Genomic DNA, 24,399 nt, shown 5'->3' on the forward strand with positions numbered 1-24,399 from the left:
CCCCCTCGGCTACCGCGACCCCCAAGTCCGCGGCCAAACGGGAGCCCTCTCAGCGCCCACCCCGGGCCGCCCCGGCCTGCCTTCCGCCGCGGCCGCGCCCCGCCCCGAGCTGGGGGCGGCGGACCCCGGCGCGAACCGCGGCCGCGCGAGCCCTTACCTGCGCCCCGGCCGCTGCGGCCGCCTCAGCCCCGCCGCGCAGCCGAACCCGCCGCCTGGCGCGCGGACGCGCGCTCCCCTGTGCGGGGCGGGGCGGAGCCCGCGCGCGGGGGGCGGGCACTGGCGGCCGGCGCAGCCAATAGCGAGCCCCGGAGGCTGGGGCGGGGCCGGGGGCGGGGCGCAGGGCAGGCAGCGGGGTAGGCTGCGCCCGGGAGGGGGAGGGGATTGGGCGCGGGCGGGGCCTGAGGGCGGAACGCTGAGTGGCACCGCCGCTGGCCACCCGCGCGCGGGGAAGGCGCGGGAGGCGGGGCTATGCTAATATGAGAAGAGAAAGGTGCGGGGGACTCCGCCGCGGGGCGACCAGCGGACTTTCGGAGGCGACTTGGTGACGTCAAGGAGGCGCGAGGCTTTCTTCGAGTTCGAATCCCGAGTCCTCGCTGCGGGGGCTCCCTTGCGGCAGGAAAACCGTCCCCCGCTAGTCGGTCGCGTGACTCGCAATGCAGGACGATCCTAACCGCTCCCTCTCGCTGAGGACTTAGAGGAGAAGTGATGTAATGCCCACTTTACAAAGGCGGAAACCGAGTCTCACGGAGGATAAATCCGAGGTCGTTCGCCCAAGCCTGTCTCATGATTTCCTAACTCCTAGGCCTGAATCTTACGAAGCAGGTTCCTGCGCCCGCACCCAGATAGAATGATCCGGAATCCCGCGGGAACTGGACCCCTGGAATGCACATTTTTAACAGGCTCCCCTGGTGATGTCTCATTTAGTGTGTCCCCAGAAGCATCCGGCGCTCACGGAGGGAAGCGTTTCTTACGCGGGAGGATTCAGTCGCTCCACTCTAGACTTGAAGGGCTTCGTGCGACGCTGAGGCTCTGTGATCTGAGCTGCCGGCCTCCCAGCCGAGCACCCTAGGGCCCCTGTCGTCGCCGCGGGAACCTCCCTGCTCATCCCCTGCAGCGCACAGAGAGAACCAGGCGCCTGGGGCGGGCATCTCACTCCCCAGCTCGCGTTCCCCCAGAGGAATTACTGTCGGAACAACGGTCCCAAAAGAGTGTCCTCAGCCCTAGACTTACTGTCTGAACAAGGATCTCAAACTGGTGGCCCCACGCATCCTTTGAAAATTCTAACATTGCCAACATTTAAAGATCGGGATGTTTCAAAGGGAGAAAGCCAGACTTCCAGGCACCCTGAAAAATCAGAAGGTCAGGGATTCCTGCAGGAGCTGGGTGAAGCTGCTGCTCACCCTTCACAGACTGGGGTGGGACAAGTGGGCGCTTTTCTCAGATCCAAACCCTGCGGCGGGGTAGGAGGCGGGTAATTAGGGAGGGCAGGCTATGGAGATAAATACTATAAATACTAATGATATTTTTCGCTAATGATAGATTCGAAAATTGCAAATTAAATGCAGAAATAATCCAGGATGAGCAAAATACCCAAATTTTCAAGAAACACAAGATGTGATTCTGTACTCCTGCAAACCGCTTCCCTTGCCTCTCCCCAGCCCCGGTGCGTCAGATCCTGTCTTTATTTAAAAGATTGCTATCTTGTTCATCGTGGTTTCCTTTGCATTAAACAGTGCATTAAAATGTGTTTCTTGATGGCTGAGTGTTCTGCCCCCCACCTTAGGTTTTGCTCCTGACGTGACAGGCTCACTCTCCTTGCCCTAGCCCTGCCCCTGCTTATATGTTTGTAAAACTCAGCCACGAGCCTTCTAGCAGATGGAGAAACGAAGGCCTGTGGGTTCCTCCCCATGTAACATGGGCTCATAGTGCCTGCCTAAGCCCTTCGGCTGGCTGCAGTTAGTGCGGGGTCTAGCAGGGCCTGTGAGATCCCTTATGGGGGCTACAAGGTTTCATGACGCTCCGGTCGGTGTCCTTGTCATAGAAGTCCAGACTCTCCCCGCAGCCCCCCAGGCCCCATTTCGCTCCTGCCCACCTCTCTGATCCCCTTCGCCGCAGCGTCCCCTCATTCCTCTCCCGGCCTTCGTCGGTCCCTGCCTCAGGGCCTCTGCACACGCTGTTCCCCCTGACCCGGTGTTCCATCCCAGCTCACTCTCTTAGGACTGGCCTTTACTCCACCTTGCCATGTCGGTTCAATGTCACCTCCTCAGTCAGCTCGGGCTTCCTAACCACCCAACTCCTGCCACCATGTCACTTTTGTGGTCCAGGTTGCCCTTGTCCCCAGCACAAATCCAAAACGATCTGATTCAGCTCTTTGTGTGTGTTTGGGAGGGGGGCGTCCTCCCCACCGGTAGGTTATGAGCTCCGAGAGGCCAGGGACCTTGGGGTTTGAGTCGGGTTTGCTGTGTGTCCAACATCCAGGGAAGGCCAGGCACACAGTTGGTATCTATTAGATCCTGAATGAATGAATGAACAAACGAAGAAGTAAATGGATGGTGTCTCATCGTCTTCCCAGTTTATCCCGGAACCAGGCCTTATCCCTTCCCACTGAGATGCCTGCCTGGCCTAGTCTGGGTGGACGGGGAGGAGTGGCAGGTGAGAAGTCACATGGGGCAGGAGCAGGGAGGAAGACGGTCCCTCTCTGCTCAGGACTGGGGTGAGCAGAGCGAGGTTCCCGTGAGCTCCCCCAACACACCCCCTCTGCTGAGCCCCGCAGGGCAGTGGCCCAAGTTCACAGAGGCCAGGCCGGGAAGGTGCCCCCAGGTAACACGTGGGAAGCGAATAGGGAAACTGAGGCCCGAGGAGACGGGACGAACCCAGACTGCTCGTGCCTCTCCTCCCTTCCTCGTGGCCCTCTCTCACCTCCTCATCTGTCTCCTGTCCACATGTCACATCCCCACCTCTCACCACCCCACACCCACGTGGCTCTCACTGGCCACCTCTCAGCCCCTCCCTGTCTCGCCCCCACTTTTTACCCTGCCCCTCACCTCCATCTGTCACCTCCCCATTCTTCATCTTCCCCCTGTCCTTACGGATGTCTGTGACCACCAAACCCAAAGAAGCGACTGAACCATAGGATACCTCTTTATTGCAGAAGACTATTTCTAGGCAACGCCACACACCCCACGACGGGGTGGGGGGCACCCACATGCGGGGATGGGGGTGGGGAGAGGGGCGGGGACGGGATCACAGCAAGCATGGCCTGGCACAGTCCCCAGACTCAGGGTGGCCCAGACAGGACGGGCCAGCAGCCAGGGCAGGCTCTGGCCCTCCCACGCCTGCAGAAGCCTCTGTTCCCAGGTAGGGGCAGAGCCTGAGGCAGGAGAAGCCTGGAGGGCGGGACCCCAGGGAGATTGTGCTATCAGGGTGTGTCCCTGAGAAAGGGCGCAGACCCCTGCCCAGCCCCACCCTCTCTGGCACCTTCCAGGCCCAGGAACCACTCCTGGGTGGGGGAGGGGCAACGCCAGCGGCTGGCAGCCCCGGAACCCCCCACAGCATGAGGGGGCTCAGCTGTGCTCAGGCAGGATGCCGCGAGCTCTTCTGTGGCCCGTCTGCGTGCCCGGCAGTCACACGCACACACGCACGCACTCTCTCTCACAGTGTGCCCCGTAAGCTTTGGTGAACAGTCACAGGAACAAGGAAAAACACACTGCCACCAAACTGGACACAAACAGTCCCTTTTACCACCATATAGTCCCACGTGGTCACGTGACTGGACAGCCACATGGCCTCTCTCTCTCCTACAAGCACAGGTCAATCTTAGCTTGCACAAGCACACACAAGCACATACACACACAGCTTCCTCACACCAATGACACCCAATGCTGTGAGAGGCCCCAGGAGAGGCCCAAGGGGCAGGGGGCAGAGGGAGAGGGTGGCTCCCACTGACCGCCAGTGAGCGACTGAGGCCCTCGGTCCCGCAACTCAGGGAACGGAGCGCTGCCGACAACCGGTGACTGGAAGCGGGTCCTTCCCCAGTCCGATCTTTAGGTGAGGCTGTGCCCCAGGCAGCGCTGGGACCACAGCCTGCGACACCTGAGCAGGGAGCCTGATGAGCTGCTCCCGGGCTTCTGACTGAAACTGGGAGGTGATTAAGTATGTTTGGTCCTAAGTTGCCGAGTTTGTGGTCATTTGTTACGCAGCCCTAGCTGACGGATACAGATTTTGGGCCGAGAGCTGTCACGTTACAGAGTCAGACAGGCTTTGCGTTCCACACACAGTGAGGACAAACAGGTTCACAGATGTTCTTCGATAAATCACTTCTCCCGCTCCTAGATGCACAGCCACTTACAGTCATGCTCATGTTGGAACGTCACAAATATTCAGTCCTGTCGACAGCACAGCACCCACAACTATACACGCCCCACACGTCGTTACACAGACTGTCACACGCACACACCACCCCGGTGACAGCCACACACACAGGTACACACGCACACAGCCATCGACCCCCTGCAGCAACATGCAGAAACACAGCCCTTCCCCCAGCCCACAGGTCATCATCATCATCGGACACATCTCCACGGGGTCCCATGAGTGTAGAATTATCTAGACCCTCACAAAATACTCAGGATCTCATGGTGGCAGAGACACCCCGACTCCACGACACACACCTTCCTGGGGTGTCCCCTTTCAGGGGTGCAGGCAGTGGGAGGAGGCAGCCTGGGCAGGGCTCTACCTTGAGTCCCTCAGATTCTGCTGATAGTGAGTCCGGTCACCTGCCCCTAACGGAGCCCCAGACATTCCTCTGCACCCCAGACCCCTACCCAGGGCTTGCTGATGATGTGCCGTGCCAATCTCTGCTACGAGCCAAGTCCGGGAAGGCCCTCACATTCATGCCGGGCGGTCCCCAGAGTTGTGCTGTGGCCGTCGACTGGTCCTGGCCCCCCTGCCTGCATGCCAGGCCTGGGGGGGTGAGGAGTGGGGTGCTGGGCTGGCAGGGCGCTGCTGCGGGCCCTGTGGTTATTGCCTGGCAGCCTGAGGCCCATCCCACAAGGTGTGAGGACAGAAGCGAGAGGGTGTTCTGAGACCAGAGCGGGGAGCACAGGCCAGAGGTCACGAGGGACAGAGGCGGGTGGGGGAAGTGTGTGTTAAACATCGGATAGGAGAAAACAAAATTTGAGGTCCAGGTGCATTCCAAATTTTCCTCCGCTCAAGGTCGCGGTGACCTGCTGGCTGGGGTCACCCAAGAGAAAGGGGCAGAGATGGGGCAAACCGGCGCCCTGGGTCCCCGCGGGGACAGGCAGCTTCCCCATTTTCCCATGTGCAGATTGAGGGAGGCCACCTCCAGCACTTGCCTTTGGCGGGGGGTGGGGTACAGGCAGGAGGGCAGGGCACAAAGATGGGGGAAGGCGGAGGGATGCGACAGAGCCGGGTGGGAGCCCCAGACCTGCCGGGCTCTCCGGGACCTCGTGTCCGGGCAGAGAGGTGAAGGAGATGGAAAGGTGGGGGAGGGGCGGAGAGGCAGCGCAGCTGCAGGGGGCGCTGGGAGGGGCAGGGCGGGCCGCCGCGCCGGCTCACATGAGGGCGCACTTGCCCTTGATGCGGTCTGTCCTCTTCTGCTTGCTGGAGCACTTGCCGTCGATGGCGAGGCTCATATTCCGGCGCGTCTCCAGCGTCAGCAGCTCCTGGAACAGCTCCTTGACGTTGTGGTTCATCTTGGCGGACGTCTCCATGAAGGCGCACTTCCACTCCTGGGCCACGGCCTGGGCCTCGCGGGTGTCCACCTCCCGCTGCGTCTCGTCACACTTGTTGCCCACCAGCATGACGGGGATGTCCTCCACGCTGCCCTTGATCTGCACGATGAGCTGGTAGATGGGGCCCAGCTCCTCCAGCGACTGCTTGCTGGTGACCGAGAAGACCAGGATGAAGGCGTGGCCCTTGGAGATGGACAGCCGCTGCATGGCCGGGAACTGGTGGCTGCCCGTGGTGTCGGTGATCTGCAGCGTGCACACGCTCTTGTCGCAGCTGATCACCTGCCGGTAGGTGTCCTCGATGGTGGGGATGTAGGTGTCCCGGAACGTGCCCTTCACGAAGCGCAGCACCAGCGAGCTCTTGCCCACGCCGCCCGCGCCAAACACCACCACGCGGTAGTCATTACTCTGCTCGGGCATCTTCCACGCCGGGGATGGGGTCCGGGCCAGGAGGGCTCGTGCCAGCTGCCAGAACCCCGGGCCGACCCTGTGCAGAGAGGAGTGTCAGGCGCAGAAGGCCACCGGCCGGGAAGGACGGCTCCGGGCCCAGGGAGCAGGAGAAGCGGCTTCTCAGGCGACAGGAGCCCTGGCTCCTGAGTCCCAGGAAAGCCTTCTAGTTGGTTCGGCTGACTGCAGTTCTGCCTGCACACAGGCTCTGTGCTAGCCCCCGCTGCGGTGTCTCCCCTAACCAAACCTGGGGCCTCGGCTCCTTCCCAGGGGATTGTGGGTAGGCAGAGGTGTGGAGCTGAGTCTTTCCCCCTCGGGCCCTAGGCTGCACAGGCTTCTCCCTCCCTTACTCGGCATGGCCGTGGTCTCCCTCGGGCCGGCTCTGTGACCTGGGAAAACCTCTCTGATACTTGAGCCTCAGTTTCCCACTCTGCAAAGTGGGTGATGCGGTGCCTCTCTCCAACGATCGCGTGTTGGGGGGCATCTTTATTTATTTAATTAATTTATTTTTTTATTACTTATTATTATTTATGCCTACAGCACCTGGTCTTCCTGGGTGGGCTCCCATCCAAGTACTAACCAGGCCCGACCCAGCTTAGCTTCCGAGATCAGACATCGGGCTCGTTCAGGGTGGCGCGGCCGCAGACCATGGACCGTGGCTCCACTGGGATGGGAACCCAGGACCTTCTGTGTGTAAAGCAGACGTGCTAACCGCTATTCTATGGAACCACATCCTGGGGGCATCTTTAAAATGCAGCTTGCGGGGCCTCGGCCCTCGGCGCCTGCATTGTAAGGCCACTCGCCTGCCTTCATCCCATACGTGTGACCCCCAACGCTGGAGGCCCAAGAACCCCAATTTGCAAATCACGACACTGATTCGGGATGGCAGCCCTGAGAGGCAGGGGTGCACAGCCCGGGCCGGGGGGGCAGAAAATGAAAACTGAGGCTACAGAGAAAACTCCCCGCTCCCTAACCACGGTCTGCCCACCCTGGCCTCCGGTCAGGCCCGAGGTGTCCGGGGCACGGAACCCCCCAGGAGGCTGTCTCCTTATCATCTGTCCCTCTCCTGCGCTCAGAGAGATCCAGCGGCCTGGGGACGTCACATGGCACAGCTATTCCCGAAACGCTGGAAGCAGAGGAGCCTGGCTGGGGGCGGCAGCCGGGGAGGCCTGGCTCCACCATCCGTAGTCATTATTGGAGAACAGACAGCAGGAGAGACCGCTCCCCTTCCTCCTTCCCAGCCACCCCCGAGGGTCCCCCGGCTTGGGGGCGGTCGACAGTGGGAGAGGAGACGTAAGATTGCATCTCAACCCAGTTACGACCCTTAGGGGTGTGCGTGTCAGATGAGTGTGTGTGTGTGTGTGTGTGTGTGTGTGTGTAAGACTGATGCGTGAATTCATGGCACAGGAGTGCGGGCAGGTAACTTGGTGTCCCCAAGACTCGTTTTTCTCTGTGAACCGTGAGCGGTCGCAGTGCCCAGCCCCCCGGAGTTGCGGAGCGAGGATGTGATAAGTTGGAGGGAGCCCTTAGGAGGTGCTTGGGAGGCGGGAGTCCTCAAAAAGGACGGATGAGGAGGGTCGCTCACCCCAGGGGCTCAGGGGGCAAGCACGCGGCCTGCATGGGCTGGGAAGTCACGCTCTGAATGATCAACGGTACCAGGTTTTTCAGAAAAGGATGCATGGTGAAAGCTGCAGCAGGCACGTATCCCACAAATTACGTGCCCGCTAAACTTCCGGGAGCTCCAGCCTTGCTAACTCGTGGTTGACTGCTAGGCATGGTGACATATGACATGCATGGCAGTGCTCAGCATGGGAGGACTTTGCGTGGGGGGCTGGTGAGGGGTGCCAGCTGGCTCTGCAGTCACTGCCCATCCTGGGTGGGCACCCTGAGGAGCAAGCACCCGGCGTGCAGGCAGACATCACCACGACTGGCCCGGGGACCTCGCGCTGGGTGCAGACCCCCGCAGGGCTGCAGACTCATCAGCAGGGGTGTCCTCGGGGAGGGGCCCTGCTGGGGTCTTTGACCCCTGACGAGGAGCTCACATTGGGTAACCCCCACTCCATGCTGGGCCCCCCCCCCGGGGCTGTTGGAAAACCACCCCATCTTCTGCAGGGTGAGAGTAGGGAGGGGGTCTTGTGCACCCAGGGTGGGAGGCACTAGCTCAAGGTCACAGAGCAGGGAGGCTGCAGAGCGGAGTGGGATTTGAACGGCCCTAGTCGGCCTCACAGCCCGGGGCCTCGTGCTGTGCAGAGCAGCCCACCCTGAGACCCCCTAGGGGCTCAGCCCTGCCCTGGGTCCCAGAGTGCAGCTCAGGGTGACAGTGGCCTCCAGGGCAAGGGGTGGGGGGTGCCTACCCAAGTTGGGGGTGGTGTGACCAAGGGACTGTGTGACTAATGAGGGACTTGGTGAAGGAGGGCGTGCTCTAGGGGCGGGAGAGGGCCAGCTCAGGGCGCCTCCGCCAGGAGGATTTGGGTGGTGGGGGGGAGGCCGACACGGAGGGGCCCTGGAGGCGGAGGGGTTTCTCTGGCCTTCAGTGTAAACACAGGGGTTGAGCCTCGCGATGGGGGCAGAGGACTAGGGACCAGCTGGGTCCTCGTGGAGCGGCCCTGGCTGAGCGGGGCCGACCCACCCGGGGAGGGGGCTGAGAGGGGCTGGCTTGGCCGCGGGGGCGCCCTGTGGGTGCCGTGGGGGAGGGGAGGACTCGGAGCGGGAGCTGTCCAAGGTAGGAGCCCAGGGCGGCCGGGCCAGGGCGCAGTGGACTGGGGAGGGGTCCCGGTGCAGGGCCCGGCGGGGAGGACGGCCCGTTCCCGCAGGCTGGCCGGGAGGGTGGGGCTCGGACAAAGGAGGGGCGCGCAGGGAAGGGCCCGCGGGCGGGCGGGTGGGATGCAGCAGGCCCGCGCCCCGTCCCCGGTCCCGGCCCCGGCCCCGGCCCCGGCCCCGGCCCCGGCCGCCTACCTGGGCGCTCGTCCCTGCGGCGCCGCCGCGGCTGCTGCTGGTCGTCTCCGTGTCCGCTCGGGCGCCGCCGCCCCCCGCGCGCCCGCCGCTGCCGCCTGCCCGAGCCGCCGCCGCGCCCGCGCCGTCCCCGCCCGCCTGCCGGGCGCCGCGCTCCGCCCCTCCCCGGGGACCCGCGCCCCCGGCCAAGGTCACCGCCGCCCCGCGCCGCGCGGGGAGCGCAGCCCCGCCTGGACCCCCGCCCCGCGCCCCCCAGCCCGGGACCCCCGCCCAGCCGCGCGCCGGGAGGCCCTTTCCGGACGCAGGCCCCGCGCACGGGCTCTTGCCTGTCCCTGGGGAGGTCGCCAGGACGCGAGAGCGCAAAGAAAGTGGGGTCTACTTCTTCCTGGAGCCCGAGTGGGAGCTGGCGCGCCCAGGGTCACCCCGAAAACCAGGTGCTGGGCAAGAATGGGACATCCCAGGCCCGGGGGGTGGGCGGTGGGGAGATGTGACAGAGGGAAGGAACTCTTGGCAGAACTGCAGAGAAGGGGTCTGGACAAACAGCATGGGACGCCCTGGGGTTAGTGGGGGCCGGGGTCCAGCTCAGGGGCCCACCAGGGGAGGTGCCTTGGTGGAATAAATAAATGATCAATCAACCAACAAATATGTATGAGAAGGCAGAGGTGGCCCCAGCGGCTGGGGAAACGGGGGAGAGGGGCGTACCTGGAGACCACTCCTCAGGGGTTTGTGGGAGGCGAAGAAAGAAGGGTCCTACAGATGACCTGAGTCTGGCGGGGTTCTAAGGGCAGCCCACCTGGGGAGAGGGCAGCTGGGTCTTTGATGACTTTGTGGGTGGGGGGCATTCGAGGTGGGGGTGGACAAAGGGGGCTAGGAAGGAACGTTTTTTACAGTGTTCCGGTACAGAAATATTTATCCTCCTCAAATAGGTAACTCTGAGAATAAACGTTCGTCTTTGGGAAGCATCTGTGCGTTTGGTGTGTCTGCATCCACGTTTCCGCTCACGAGACGTGTCACCTTCCCCCTCCTGAAGACCCGGAGAGCAGAGGCTCATCTCAGAGGAGACTGGACTTTGGGGTGCAGCCACCGGGCCCGGGGTGGACACAAGGCAGCCCCAGCCCTCAAGTCTGCTGGAGGAAGGCATCCTTAATGGGGAGGCTGACACCGAGGTCCCGTGAGGGGAGCTTTCTGGGGTCGGAGCAGTCTGAGGGTGAAAGAGGCTTTTTGGGAGGTGGTGAGCTCCCCGTCATGAAGTGTGAGCACACGGTCGGCGGGAGCCCAAGGGTCTCCCTGGTTCTTGGCCCGTCGATTCTCGCTGACCCACTGTTCCCATGGCTCTAGCTGAAGCAGACTCTTCTGGGGCTTGATGTCCCACTTTTCCTTGCCCCCCCCAGCGGTCTCTTCCGCCTGGACCGTCCCCCTGCTTCCTTCCTGGCTTCTAGGACCGCCCTGTCTGCTCACTTCCACTCTAGCACTCAGCACCCAGCCTCCGAAAGGGGCCTCCTGGCTCTCTCCCCTCCACGTCTCCTTTGCCTGAGGACCATGCTCGGCTTCTCAGCCTGGCACCCAAGTTCTTCCACTGTTCCAGCTCTCCTGCCCCTCCCCCTCCCCCACACACCTTGCCCCTGCCCTGTTCTTGGCCTTGGGAGGCCCCTCAGAGGGTGACCTGGCCCCCGCCCTCCGCCTCTCAGCTGGAGGGCGGGGGCCAGTGGAGACAGCCCATGGGCAGACGGATCCTGGCCTCTGGGCTGGGCTGTGCATCCCAGCCAAACACCCCTCTGGGCCTCAGTTTCTCCATGAGGCTCACTGCTGTCCGGCCTCTCAGGGTTGCTGGGAGTGGTCAGGGCGTCCACCAACGTGGGGCTGCTGGGCACGGCCCACTATGCCACTCCGAATGCCCTGCCCGCCTTCGTCTCCTGAGTGACTGGTGGCGCTGGGCCCGGCCTCTGCTTCTTCCAGACGCCAGCCCAGGCTGGGGCAGGCTGACTCATGCACGGGCTGTGGGCACAGTAGCGGGGCCACTCTGCTCTTGCTATTTATAGCTCCCAGGCCAGGCTCTCAGCCAGGGGAAGTCAGGCCCCAGAGTCCCCTCCTCGCCCTCCCTGGGGCTCGGAGGCCCAACCCCACTCCCCAGCTTCCCAAACTAGAACTGCAGTACCCTCTTCCCCTTGGAGGTCTGGCGGGGACAGCTCTGGAATTCCTGGGGTGTATAGGGGGCCGCTCTACCCTTGCGGAAACTGGGGCTCAGAGAAGGGAATGGGTTCAACTGCAAGGGACAGCGTTCTACCTGCACCGTCCCCCCTCCGCCTGGCCTGGCAGGCTGTGGGGCTTCTCCCTGCACCAGTGTTCCCAGCAGGGGTCACAAGGGCCTCTCTTATCCCCCACCCTGCCCTGAACCCGTGGTGCAGCTGCCTGGGGGGAGGCGGGCAGCAGGTGGAACTCTCTGCTGTCCATGCTCTTGGACTCATACAATGATGCTGCCAAAGCGGGCTGGGCCCACGGCCTCACACAGGTGCGGTTTGGCCACTAAGGGTTTTCGTTTGTTTTTAAGTTTGCTGTCAACGTTGTAAAATAAGGAAATCGTTTGTCAAAACCCAGTTTGCCTGGAAAAACAAACGGACTGGCATGCATGAGCCTGGATTCTGCTGGTCAGCACCTGTGGGAGCTGGACCCCGGCCCAGGGAGGAAGACGCTAGGTCCTGGCCGAAGCCACCTGCCTGGTCCCCAGAGGCGGCCTGGCTTACTCCTCAGCACACGGGCTGCGCCGGTGTCACCACTCAGAGGAGCGGGGTCACCGAAGGCCTCGCCAACACAGGATGAACCCCTGGAATGCCCGGGTCTGTTTACGGAGCCAGGACTGCTTTGGTCACTCAGAAAAAAGCACGTGACCTGTAGAGACTTCAGGGCCTTTGCACAGGCCACCCCCCCCGGTGGAAGGGCTCCCCCATCTTGTGAGTCACGTGGTCCTCGGACACTGCCCTGCCTCCCTTTGCTAGGCTTTCCCATCTTTGGGGCTGTCATTGCTCTCTGCCACTGACACATGCTGATAATTCACCTGTCTCCCTCCCTAGAATGTGACCTGCCTTCCATTCCAGGGGATCTCGCCTGGGGCGACACCAGGCCATGTCTGGGGACATCTGTGGTTGTCACGACTGGGGTGCCCCTGCATCGAGTGGGTGGAGGCCGGGGAGGCTGCTCAATACCCCAGTGTCCAGATGGACCCCACAGAGAGGAACTGTGGCCTTCACGTCCACAGTGCCAAGGGGGGACCCCTCTATAGGGCAGGCTCATTGGTACGAGTGGTTGCACCTTAACTAGCTCAGAGGGGACCTCGCTGGTCCCTTGAGGGAAAAGGCCTGCCAACCGTGATGGCCAAATGCAGCCCCTTGGCCGTGCGTGCCCAGCACCCAAAAATCGGGGGTTCTGAACTGCCCACCTGGCCAGCCTGGTCCTCTCCTGCCAGGCGGGGCATGCAGCAGCCACTCCGGCCCTGGGCCAGAACACCGCAGCCTGCCAGCTCAGCTGTTCCTGCCCCCGTAGCAGTGGAGGGGGACGTGGCTGGGACAGATGGGGTGTCCCTGATCTGAGCCCAATCTGGTCTCAGCACTCCAACAGCCCGGAGGAGAATTCTAGGGTCTTCGCAGAACCACCTACACACCCTACAGCGGCCCCCTCCGCCCTCGTGAGCCCCGCCCCCGCCCCCCTCCCCACTCCCTCCCCAGCCTGTAGGTGGCTTCCGGGGCTGTCAGATGGGTTGTCACTGCTCTGAAGCTGACAGACAGGTGGCGCTGGCTGGGACGGTGGGTGGGTGTGTGCACGCGTGCACCTCTCTTTCTAGTGGGGCCTAGGGTCTTGAGCTGGTGGCCCGGGCAGGTCCGAAGGCATCGTGTGCTGGGCGACACCACCCCATCCCTTGCCAGCTTTTCGGGGCCCTGAGGATGCAGATGGGCCCGTGAACCGGCACGCCCCTCCCCGCCCCGCACTAATAAGTTCTCCCTAAGAAACACAAACAGCAGACAACAGAAGCCCCGACACGCTGTTATTACGGTTAATTCAGTCCTCGAGGCCCGGGTGCCACCTCCCCGATTTCTCTTCTTTTGTCTCCAGATCAAGGAGGGGGAACCGGCCTGACTCCATCCAGCTGTTGCCTGTGCCGCCTGTGCCGTGAGCCCTGACGAGGGGTGGACCTCAGAGGGCGGTGGGGCCGCCGGCTCACTCTATGGGGACGCCCTGGGCTCTGTGGGGCCTGAGCAGCCTCCCTGCCCCCACTCTCTTGATGCCTGGAGCACCCCCAGGTGTGACAACCACAGATGTCCCCAGAAGTCACCCAGTGTCTTCTAGGGGCAGAATCGCCTGGATTGAGAACCAGAGCCCGCAAAGACCCCCGAGAAGGAATCTCTGCTTCCACCGGCCATGCCACGTTTTCTGGATGTCGCAAGTTGCATGGAGATGGATGAAGCCTTTGTGGCTGACATCTGGTTTCGAGGTGGGGCTGGCCCAGAGCCCCAGGTGGTGACCAGCCACAGCCTTATTCAAGCCAGAGCTCCATCAGCACGTGGTGGTGCTCCTGGTCAGAGCCGGTAGGGGTGGGGACCCTGCACTGGCCTCAGGGGGCCTGCTCTGGCAGGTGTGGCCACCACTGGTCTGGGGCCCTCAGGAGTGAGCTTTGCTTCCCGCCACCCCCCATGGGACCGCCACTCTTCTTGCCCCAATGTGGAGGCATTCTGATCCTTGGCCAGGGTGGGGAAAGCTGACCCACGCTGACCGAAGACACTGTCACCCCTGCATCTGGCTGGCTGTTGCGAGGCTGACCCTGCTCCTCCAACCACAGCAGACAGGAGGGGTGGCCTTGGGGGCCAGAGGGGCCGCCTGTATCCCTCCTACACCACCTCCCAGACCTTTGGGGCGCTGTTACCCAGGGGCCCAGAAGCAGCTTTGCTGGGGCTGGTGACACCTCGGGGAGAGAGGCAGCTGGGGTGGCCACTGCCCAGCAATCAGAGGTGGGGGAGGCACGTGGGGACATGAGGATGCCGGGACTCTGGGAGGCAGCGTCTGAGGGACAGGCAGAGGGGTGTCGCTGGCGTGGCAGTGCCCTTCCTGGGCCTGCTGGCTGGAAGCCAGCTCAGAGTGAGGGGACCAACATGGCCTTGGAACTGCCAGTGGGGACAGGGAAGAGGGACATGGGAACTGGTGGGGGGCAGGTGATGTTCCCAGGGCCACCCCAAAGAGCTGGTGGCTTCCGTGTGTGCTTTCGGTGATGGGAATGAGGGCTATGGAGCTGGGACCCCCTGGAGCAGACTGCTCTGTCCCCGTGTGGGGTTCCCACAGGACTTGGGGAGACAGGGGCCCCTGAGCCTTCCTGGGTGTGAGACTCCGATCCTCCACCTCATACCTGGCCCAATGCAGACTCCATGGCGACCGGCCTACCCAGGGCAAAGGCCAAACCAGTGGACCCTTCCAGTTCTGGGTGGAAGGAAGTGGGGCAGGTGGGGGCTGGAGCACTGGGTTTAGGACTTGGAGGAGAGGGCGACGTCCCCACACCCGCAGGGTCGTTTCTGGGCTTGGGGTCAGGGCCAGGCTGTGCAGGATTTGAAGATGAGTCCCCAGGAACAGGTTCAGACAGAAGTCCCTGGAAATGGGCCCAATGCTTCCGGCAGTGCCTGGGTGAGGGGCGGCAGAGCGGACAGGAGGGGTCTCAGACACACGTCCTTGCTCCCCACTCTTGTAACGTCGGTGGAGGCTGGGGCTGTCACGAAAGTTGTGCTTCCTCACGCCGTGGCCGGTGGGCTGAGCAGACAGCAGCGGGCCGGCCCCCGGGGCGCCCACCCTCGGACAAGCGAGCAGCTGCTCCTGGAGTCCCGACCTAGTCACAGTGACGGCAGGAGGCCCCGCTGGGCACCGCCACGGGCGGAAGGGCCTGTCCTCTTTGGGGACCTCGAGTGCCCTGCTGCTGTCGGTGGGCGTAGGAAGGAAAACTGGGACTGCAGAAAGGCGCAGACCTGGGCCCTCAGCCCCGCATCCGCGGCAGGAAGCAGGAAGGGCGTGAGGAGCAGGCGGCCCGGGCAGAGCTGGGTGACGCTGCGGCCATGAAACGCCGCGTGGGGTGCCAGGCCTGAGCCTGCTCCAGCCTTGCCTCCGAGCAAATTTCCCAGGAAAGGCCCAGCCCGACTCCCGGGCTCCCACTCCCCGGGGATGCCCTGGGTCGCCAGGACGACAGCCCAGGCTAATGGGCCGTTGCCACGGCGCCAGGGTTCGCACCAGCCCCACTAGACCGTTGTCTCTGCCCTCTGGCTCCTCCGGGACTGGTCGCCTTTGTGTCTGGTGGGGAATCTCATTGTATGGCCCTTGCCACACGGCCCGGTCCGTCTTGCTCCGGAGACCGTGGGTGCACAGACGGCCATGCCGCCCTCGCCCTGCCCGCAGGTGTCTCAGCCTGTGTGTCTCTGTTCCCTCGGGAAACCCACAGGCTCATCCTGGCCCAGAGACCCCCGTACCCGAGGGCACACTCCCCAGAAGGCAGGAAGGCAGGGAAGGTGGCACCTGGGACCTGCCATACCTCTGGAGGCGCAGCCTCGGGTGACAGGAGTCTAGGAGCCAGCCCGTCTAACCGAGGAACAGATACTCCATGCCGGTGGCCTCCTCTGTCAGCAACGGGGCCAGCTGGCGGCAGAGGACAGAGGCCGCAGAGCCTCCAGCGTGTCCTGCCCTCGGCCACAGTTTGGTAAGCAGAGAGAGGCTGGTCTCGGCCTGACCCCATGCGGGCGCCCAACCCCACCTCCCGTGTGTCACCAGAACCCCACCCAGAGGTTGACGTGGCCACACAGTGTGGGAAATAGCTTTAACAGAAATATTTTTACAAGTAGTAGTGGAGCCCCGAGGCTGGGGGCGTAGGGTCTGGGGCGCGGCCTGGTCCCAGGCCCCTCCGTGCGCGGGCGGAGGCCAGGCACCTGAGGTCCCCTCGCATCTGGCCCGGGGCTCCCCGAGGGCTCGGGACGCTCAGCACTTGAGGAGGGCCACGCCGGCCAGCACGGCGTAGCCCAGCACCAGGAAGAGGACCTTGAGCAGACGGTCATTCTTCTCCTCTAGCTCCTTCCCCAGGATCTCTGAGAAGGTGACGGACAGAAAGGTGCCGCCCGCCAGGCCCTGCAGTAGCACGGAGGCCACGCTGCTGGGCACGCCCTGGGCACTCTCGATGCCCAGGCCGAGGCTGATGCCCAGAGGGATCATGGCGCTCACGGTGACGGCCAGCTTGGCCGAGTCCCTCAGGGGCATGGAGCTCCGGGCCATGTTGATGCCCAAGGCCACGGCCACCAGCGTCTCGTGGATGGCCACGCCCATGAACAGGCTCACTACCTTCTCGCCCTCCTCCTGCAGGCCCAGGGCCAGGCCCTCGAAGACCGAGTGGGCCGACAGTGCGAAGACCAGGCTGAGGAGGCGCAGCGGGCTGGAGCGCGACAGCTCCTGGATGCTCAGCCCGTGGCTGTGGGCGCGGGGTTCTGCGTAGAGCGTGTGGCCCCGTGCGGCCCCCATGAAGGGGCTCTCATACTCTGAGTCGCTGCCGGCGTCTGAGCCGGCGTTGAAGGTCTCCAGGTCGATGAAAGATGGTTTCTCCTTGCGGAAGGTCAGGACGAGCTGCTCCAGGAGCACGGTCAGGAAGAAGCCCAGCATCATGAGCGTCTCCGCCAGCGGGTAGTCGGTGCTGATGTGCCCGAGACTCAGAACCTTCTGGAGCTGGAACGGAGGGAGGGAGGGGGAGAGGCGAGAGGGGTTCAGAGGCGGGGACCCTCGCCACCAACGCGACGGGGTTCGTCTGATGCCGCTATTCAATTAGCAAAGCACCGTGACACCCAATTCATACGAGAAGAAAAAGGGTTCTTCCTTGACAGAATGGACAAAAGCCCTGTTTCAAAGGGAATGGCAGGGCCTCACCGCAGGGGGCTGCATCATGGCCACCAAAGATACACCCACCCAGAACTAAAGGGTTAAGGGCTGAAACGTGTCCTCTCCCCGGAAAAAAATTCATGTATTCAAGTCTGCCAGCCCCTGGTACTTCAAAACCAACTGCATTTGGAGAGAATCTTTGGAGACGCGACTCAGTTAAAATGAGGCCTTTGGGGCACGCCGCCCGGTGTCCTTCCCGGAAGAGGAAGAGACATGGGGACCGCCATGTGGAAAGGCAGCACGAGGGAGGCCTCAGAAGGACCCGGCCTGCTGGCGCCTGGATCGCGGACTTCCAGCCTCCAGAACCAGAGAGAATAAACGTCTGCTATTGGAGCTGCCCTGTCGCCAGGAAACTCACACGTGAGATAAGGACCTTGAGAGGAGACTGCCCTGGGTTGGGGTGGGCCCTTAATCCAACGACAGGTGTCCTCGTGAGACAGAAAAGGAGACATCAACACAGACACACAGGCAGTTGGCCAAGAGAAGACTAAGCCAGAGACTTGGGTGACGTGTCTGTAAGCCAAGGATGGCCGGTGACCAGCAGAAGTTGGGAGGGCGTGAAACGCTCTCCCTCCTGGCCTCTGAGGGACCCGGCCCTGCCAGCACCTGGATCTGGGACTTCCGGGCTCCACCACCACAGAGTAGCCTTTCGGGGCCTCACGTCTGCGTGGGGTTTACTTCCATGATCCGGGTGGGGCTCTGTGTCCGGGGTCTTCCTGTCACCCTGCGCTCTGGGTGAAGGCTTGCTGACACATACCCGTCAGACCCCTCAAGCCACTGCCGCTCACCAGGATGTTCTGCATGATGGACACGCTCTCTGTGCTGCCTGATACAAAAGCCACCAGCCATGGGCGACCCACGAGGACTTGCAACGTGGCTGTGCGGCCGAGGGCTGCCATGTTGAACTATGTCTCACTTTAACTCACTGATACTAGATCATGCGGGCACGGCCATCGCACTGGATGGCATGGTTTGGATGCTGTCCAGCAAGGTGGGCGCTGCGCTCCCCGGGGCTGGGGTTCCCGTGAGGGTGTCTGTACTCGCCGAGCCCCTTACAGCCTCGGGGCCGGGCCGCTGGCTCTGTCCAGAACGTTCCTCCTTCGGTTTTACTCACGGTCTACATGTAGTTCCCAAGGGCTCCACCTACCCCAGGCGCCCTAATCACAATCTCTGCTCACCGCCCCGATCTCCCTGCCCATCACAAACTCCGTTACAACCCGTGAACACACCCACACGCGCATGCGCACACACACGCGCTGTTCTCACTCAGGGGATCCTGCGCTCCAAGGACAGGCGCGGCGGGGTCATCCCCTGAACACTGCGCAGTGCAGAGCAGCATCCCTGGCCCCACCTACTCGATGCCAGGAGCACCTCCAGTCATGATAACCATGTATGTCCCCAGACATGGCCCAGTGTCGCCGGGGACGAAGTCTCCCTGGGTGGGAACCGCTGCTGCAGAGAAGCCACGTCGGTCATTTGCTGCGCGCCTGGTGGGGGCCGCCAGCTCGTGAGAAACATCATCCCAGAGGGACAAACATGGGTCAGGAAGGACAAGGCCGACACACAAAGGCCACGGGGTGATGGACCTAGTGCTGCCAGCTGAGGCTGGGTGGTGGCTGGGAGGAGGGACCTGGTCCCTGAGGCGCGGGAAGCCGTGGGCAGGGGTGTGGTTACGGGAGGACCCGAGAGGGCCACGTGCACCGAAGAGGGTCGGGGAGGATAAGGCCATTGCAGCAGGCCCAGCCTGAGGCAGGAGGGTGACAAGGGGTGACGCCGTGGGAGTGTGGGAAACAGGGGGGGTGCTGGAAGGGGCACTGGGGTGCAGAGGCGTCAGAGAGGACTCTGAGATTCCCCCTCGTCGATGCCGGCTGTGTGGATATCCATGCCGTGCAGCGAAGGAGCACGGGCTTGGCTGCGTAACGCAGCACAGATGCAGCGTCTCACGGGGCTGAACGTCAGAAACCCAGGCGAACGGCCACCCAGGGGGGCCCATGTGGCAGGGGACTGAGGGTGGCCCCCAGCCAACAGCCAGGGAGGAACCAGGCCCTCATTCTGCCAACCAGGAAGGGGCTGAACCCGCTTATGACCACGTGAGCTTAGGAGCTGACCTGTCCCCAGTCAAGCCTTCAGATGAGACGGCGGCCCACCCAGGGGACACCGTGACTGCTGCCTCCTGAGAGCCTGGAGAGAGGGCCCAGCCCTGGTCCATGGATGCCGTGAGACAGTAAACATGTGCCGTCCTAAGGTGCCGAGCTTGTCATCATGCAGTGGCAGCTGACTGACGTGGCGGTTGGAGAGAGGCCACAACTGCCAGCCTCGCAACACAGCGTCCGCGGCCCAGGGGAGGCAGTCTGGTCCAGGAATGACCGATGAGCCCGCCGGCTGGGACCCCCAGATCTAGTTGAAACCCCTCGTTTACCAGATGAGGCCCAGAGGGAAGAGCCAACTCACGGTCCCACAGCAAATTCATTTCTACTCCCGGTCATCCTGGGGTGTCAAGACCCCTGCAGGGGTCGGGGTAAGAGTTGAGAAAGTGTCAGAGGCCTTGGCCGTAAGGGGCCCAGCGCGGCCTTACCTTTTCTCTCACGGCGGGCAGCAAAGCGTTGAAGCATGTGGCCAGGAAGACTCCGCCTCCAAAGGTGTTGCAGAGCGACAGGACCTTCCTAGAGCGCTGGGCCTTCTCAAAATCCGTCTCGATGATCTTCACCGGAAGCAGGGCGCCAAGCAGCATGAAGAAGAATACGCCCACCATGCAAAGGATTTTGGCCACCAGCAGCTTCACCATGGTGGCGGTTCAGGCTACTGCAGTCACTGAGGGGCCAAACCATGCGTGGCAGCGGCACACTCCCGGTCCACGGCGTGCTACCGGGGCCTCATGCCCCGTCCGGCCACTGCAAGTGCCAGCAACCACGTCAGCTGTTGGGTCATCCGACCAAGCCCATCCACCCCAGTACCTCACCCCATTCCGGGCCCGGCACGTGTCCCTGCCTCCTGCAGAACATTCTCCACGGCTGCACTGTCCGATATGGCGCTCGCTAGCCCCATGTGTCTGTTTACGCTAATTAAAATGAGAGAGTGTAAGACTCAGCCCCTCAGATGTACTACTTGTATTTCAAGGGCTTGGTAGCCGCGTGAGTCTAGCAGCCACCGTATTGACGGAGAACGTTTCCATGGCTACAGAATGTTCTATCAGGTGGTGTTGTTCCACTGGTTTCCCGCTGCCCTCACATAAAATCCGAACACTTTGTCCTGAGGTGAAAGCTCTGGGCCATGGGCTCCTGCTGTCCCTCACCCCAGTCCGACCTTCGTGGTCTCTGGATGTGCCATGTCTGGTCCCGCCTCGGGGCCCCTGCACGGGCTGTCCTCTTAGCCTGAAACACTTACTTCTCTCCCCAGCCTTCCAATGGCAACTTGTCTTTCAGCTCGCTGCCTCCAGGACCCGTCCGAGGGGCCTCCCCTGGCTGATACCCACCCTATACTGTACCCTTATACTCACCAAGAGGCTTGGCCCACGACAGATGCTCAGTGACCGCTGGCTGAACAAATAGATGCACTGAAGCATGTGGCCCTCTTTACACGACTCAATGAGCCCAAGCGGAGCAGATTTTGCCCTGGACCCGAAAATGTCACTGTGAGTACGAGGGATCTTGGCTGCTCCCGTGGTCACGCTTTCCCCCCAGCCTTCCAGTTCTCAGAGCCCACACCCCCACTTCAGTAAGCTCTTCAGGTCTTAGATCAGATGCCACCAGTTGGAGAGGCCTCTCCCACCCCCTTGCCTGTCATTTTTCTACATTATTTGTGCTATGGGGACCTACATAATTTAAAAGTCCCAAAATGTCCCCACTAACTTCAGGCAGCGACCTCTGCAGGGGGCTGGGAGTCTGTCTTCCCTAGCCCAAAGCCCAGTACGAAGTAGGCGCCCAATAAATATGTGCTGGGGGTGCGTACGCCTCAGTCCGTGGGGTGGGCGTGAGGATGGCCGGGGGCCGATAAGGCTGGGCCGAGGAGGGGACGGCCGCATTCGTTCGTTCGTTCGTTCATTCATTCATTCATTCATTCACCCGGCACTTACTGACGCCTTCTGTGTGCCCCGTGCGGCACTGGGCGCCCCGCGGACAGCGAGGCTAACCGGGCCCCGCCCTAGAGGGGACCGCTCGCGCTCTGCTGGGGGAGCCGGACGCATATCACACAGATGTCGCCGATAAAGGTGAAGCTGGGGCGGACGCTGCGGCCCATCCCGGGCTAACGGGCGGAAAGTCCGCCAGGCCCCAGGCCGCCCCGCCCCCGAAGCCGGCACCGGCCCGCACGTACCTGAGCCGGGCTCCCTGCCCGCCCGCCAGCGCCGCCCGCCGCTCAACCGCCGCGCGGCCTGGACCAGACAGCGATGCTCCCGGCGGAGTCCCGCTCCGCGCGCCGCTGCCCACGCCCCACCCACGCCGCTGCCTATTGGCCTCCCCAAGCTCCGCGGACCGAGCGCGCCACGCGATTGGCTGCCATGGCTGTCACTCATCCTGCGACTCCACCTCTCCTACCGGCACGGAGAGGTTGTTTCCCTTCGGCTAGCGGTGGGTACAGCCACCGGGAGGCTCCGGCCGGAAACTTCGACCCGGATGAGAGAGTTCCGGCACGCTTTGGCTTCCAGAGCTGTCCAGGGGCGCCTGGTGCTGAATCCCGCTCGGCTCGAGGCTCGGCCATTGGCGGGAACGATTTCCGGCGGGAGAGGGTCCCTTTCTGAGAGCCGTCGCTGCCCATGCCCTTCTCGTCGGCTTAAGACGCAGATCCTCCGGCTCGACATGTCTGCCTACTACGTTCCAGGACGTTTTCTGGGAGAGCATCTGCGGGCCAGAGATCTCCCCCTTTTGGAGCATATATTCTGGGAAAAGACACAGAAAATACCAGATAAACATAATAAGTCATGGAATTATGTCCGAAGCTCTGGAATAATAGAGCCCAGTAAGGGAGGTGGGTTTCTATTTTAAATAAGATGCTCTACTAGACCTTATTAGGAGGAGATATTTAAGCAAAAACTGGCACATGGCGAAGTTAGGCAAGTGGATATATGGCGGTAAAGCAGTGTGGCCAAGACACCGCCGGGTGGGGAAGTGTATTTGGAGATAAGGGGAGGCCTGAGCAGGCACCGAATGGGCTTTGAGGGAAATGGGGAGCCACTGCAGAGTTTTGATCAGAAACGTGACAGATCCGATGTATTTTCACAGAATCGTTTGGTGGTTGTGTCAATGCTGTTGACAGGTCAAGGAAGATGAAGACTGACAGTTGATTATTGATATTTTTAGATGGCAGAAGGGAACATTGAAAAAAAAAATAGCTTTCTCTACAGCCCCATAAAAGCAACCAGACATATGAAGGAGAAGACTCTATTCATTTGTCAACTCAAATCTTACTGTTAGCCTACCATGAGCCAGGCATGGGGAGAGACGCTAAGAGTAACGTGGGGAATGCTGCAACGTGGATGGACCTCGAGGACATTACACTCACTGACATAGCCAGACACAGAAGGACACAACATGTCCTGTGTGATTCCACTCACAAGAGTTCCCCAGAAGAGTCAGATTAGCAAAGACAGAGAGTAGATGGTGGAGCCAGGGGCTGGGGGAGGGGAGAGTGGGTGTGTAATGGGGACAGAGTGTCAATTTGGGAACATGAGAAAGCTCTGGAGGTGGACGGTGGGGACGGTGGTATGATATTTTAAATGTGCTTAATGCCACTGAGCCGTGCCCTTAAAAACGGTTAAAATAGTAAATTTAATGTCATCATTTTACCATGATTAAAAAATTTTTAATACAACAGAGTGAAAAAACAAAGTCTATACCCTCATGTTTCACAGTCTAGGGGAGACATACGTATTAATGAAATAATACACTGCAGGAAGCGGACTTCTAAGATGATTTCAGATGACGCCATGCCCTGGCGTGGCTCCCTCTCCTTGAGCGTGGGCTGCACCTGGTGACTTAATTCTAACCAACAGAACATGGCAAAGTAATAAGATGTCATTTCTGTCTCGCTAGCATGACTCTCCCTATTGCTTTTTCAACTTGCACGCTCAGATGAAGCCAGTTAAGATGTCAGAGAGGCCCATGTGGCAAATAACTGAGGGTGACCTCCCACCCACAGTCAACGAAGGACTGAGACCTTTGGTATATTGAGCCTGTAGGAACTGAGTACTGCCAACGACACCATGAGTGATCTTGGGAGGGGATCCTGCCCCCGTTGGGCCTTCAGCGGACACCTGGATTGAAGCCTCCGAGAGCCCCTGAATCTGAGGCCCCAGCCGAGTGCACCTGGATTCCCGACCCACAGAAACCGTGAGATAATAAATGTCATTGTTGCAAGCCACTTGCTTCTGCAGTCATTTATTATGCAGCAAAGGATAAGTGATACACATACATCAAGGAAAAACTATAGGTTGTACTAAGTGCTGTGCAGAAAAAAAAAGAGAAAAAAGGGTCAGTTTGGGAATTAACGAAGTAAAGAGTGGCGAGAAGTAGGGGGCAGAGAGGGTATTTGATGCAACGGTGGAAAATAGTTTGCTGGGATTGAGGACCTGGAAAGCGAGGCCGGCTGAAGGTCAGTGAGCAACACGGAGATGAGAGATTAGGGGCGGCCGTATGGAACATGTTAAGGAATTCGGATCTTCCCGGAAATGCAAGGTGATTCGTTGAAGGGTGTTAAGTAGGCGAAGGCTATGATCCTATTTCTGTCTTAAGGTTCTTCTGACTCCTGCGTAAAGAAAGATTGGATTGTAAGGGAGCAAGCGTGGAAGCAGGGAGATCAGCGAAGAGTCATTTGGGCGAGAACCGAAGCTAGTTTACGTGAGGGCATTTGCAGGGGTGATGGAGGGGGTGGTTGAATTGGAGAAATACCTTGTGGGGCGAATTGACAAGACTTGGCGCTGGTTCGTCTGGGTGGGTTGCAGGAGGGGGAGGTGTCGGGGCGTTCATGAAAATAGGAGGCACTGGAGGAGGCACAGAGGTGGAGGTGTCAAGAGACCGAGTTTGGTTTTGCGGAGGTTAAGTATGAGATGTTCATGATTTTCCGCCTGCTTCGTGACAAGCACACAATAGGTGGAAGCTTTTTGTTGTAGTTAGACACAAAGTGACTTGACTTTTTCTTTTGGTTTCCATAATTCACGACAACGACTAAAGTGATCACTTGTAATAATAGCACACCAGGTAGATGCTCACAGGATGACCCCTCCCTACAGAAGAATCTGTCCACGTGAGTGAGCAGAGTGAGGGCTGCTCGGAGCTGCATGAGCTTCAGGCTTTTGTTCGTTCGAGACATATTTGCGAGA

The 24,399-nt window shown here is 61.2% G+C and overlaps 3 protein-coding genes and 1 pseudogene across 3 annotated transcripts in view; all 4 read right to left on the reverse strand.

Annotated features, from left to right (window-relative positions):
* Positions 1-200, reverse strand: part of GNG7 (G protein subunit gamma 7) — a 106,474-nt gene extending 106,274 nt beyond the window's left edge. Inside the window, exon 1 of the mRNA XM_039839166.1 lies at positions 158-200. The gene's annotated coding sequence lies outside the window, so the exon portion shown is untranslated. The remainder of the gene's footprint in view (positions 1-157) is intronic.
* A 4,654-nt stretch (positions 201-4,854) lies between these two features.
* On the reverse strand, positions 4,855-9,196 carry DIRAS1 (DIRAS family GTPase 1). Its single transcript, XM_039838990.1, has 2 exons — positions 9,153-9,196; positions 4,855-6,237 (listed from the first exon to the last, which is right to left on the reverse strand). The coding sequence occupies exon 2, from the start codon at positions 6,168-6,170 to the stop codon at positions 5,574-5,576; it is 597 nt and encodes a 198-aa protein (XP_039694924.1). The 5' UTR covers positions 6,171-6,237; positions 9,153-9,196; the 3' UTR covers positions 4,855-5,573.
* LOC120583770 (uncharacterized) lies at positions 6,729-6,844 on the reverse strand (annotated as a pseudogene).
* Positions 9,197-15,969: 6,773 nt separating the features above from the next.
* Positions 15,970-21,508, reverse strand: SLC39A3 (solute carrier family 39 member 3). The gene is made up of 4 exons (XM_039839167.1): positions 21,399-21,508; positions 20,584-20,698; positions 19,663-19,978; positions 15,970-16,877 (listed from the first exon to the last, which is right to left on the reverse strand). Exons 3-4 carry the CDS (start codon positions 19,870-19,872, stop codon positions 16,143-16,145), a joined length of 945 nt encoding a protein of 314 aa, XP_039695101.1. The 5' UTR covers positions 19,873-19,978; positions 20,584-20,698; positions 21,399-21,508; the 3' UTR covers positions 15,970-16,142.
* Positions 21,509-24,399: the final 2,891 nt, after the last annotated feature.

The sequence above is a fragment of the Pteropus medius genome, unplaced genomic scaffold (genome assembly GCF_902729225.1).
Source record: "Pteropus medius unplaced genomic scaffold, Ma_sr-lr_union100, whole genome shotgun sequence".
NCBI classification, from domain to species: Eukaryota; Metazoa; Chordata; class Mammalia; order Chiroptera; family Pteropodidae; genus Pteropus; species Pteropus medius.

Excerpts from the sequence above, each read along its gene's own strand:
- DIRAS1 (XM_039838990.1), bottom strand. The coding sequence starts at position 6,170 with ATGCCCGAGCAGAGTAATGACTACCGCGTGGTGGTGTTTGGCGCGGGC.
- SLC39A3 (XM_039839167.1), bottom strand. The coding sequence starts at position 19,872 with ATGGTGAAGCTGCTGGTGGCCAAAATCCTTTGCATGGTGGGCGTATTC. Across the intron at positions 16,878-19,662 it reads TGCCCGCCGTGAGAGAAAAG|CTCCAGAAGGTTCTGAGTCT; the intron begins GTAAGGCCGCGC and ends CCTCCGTTCCAG.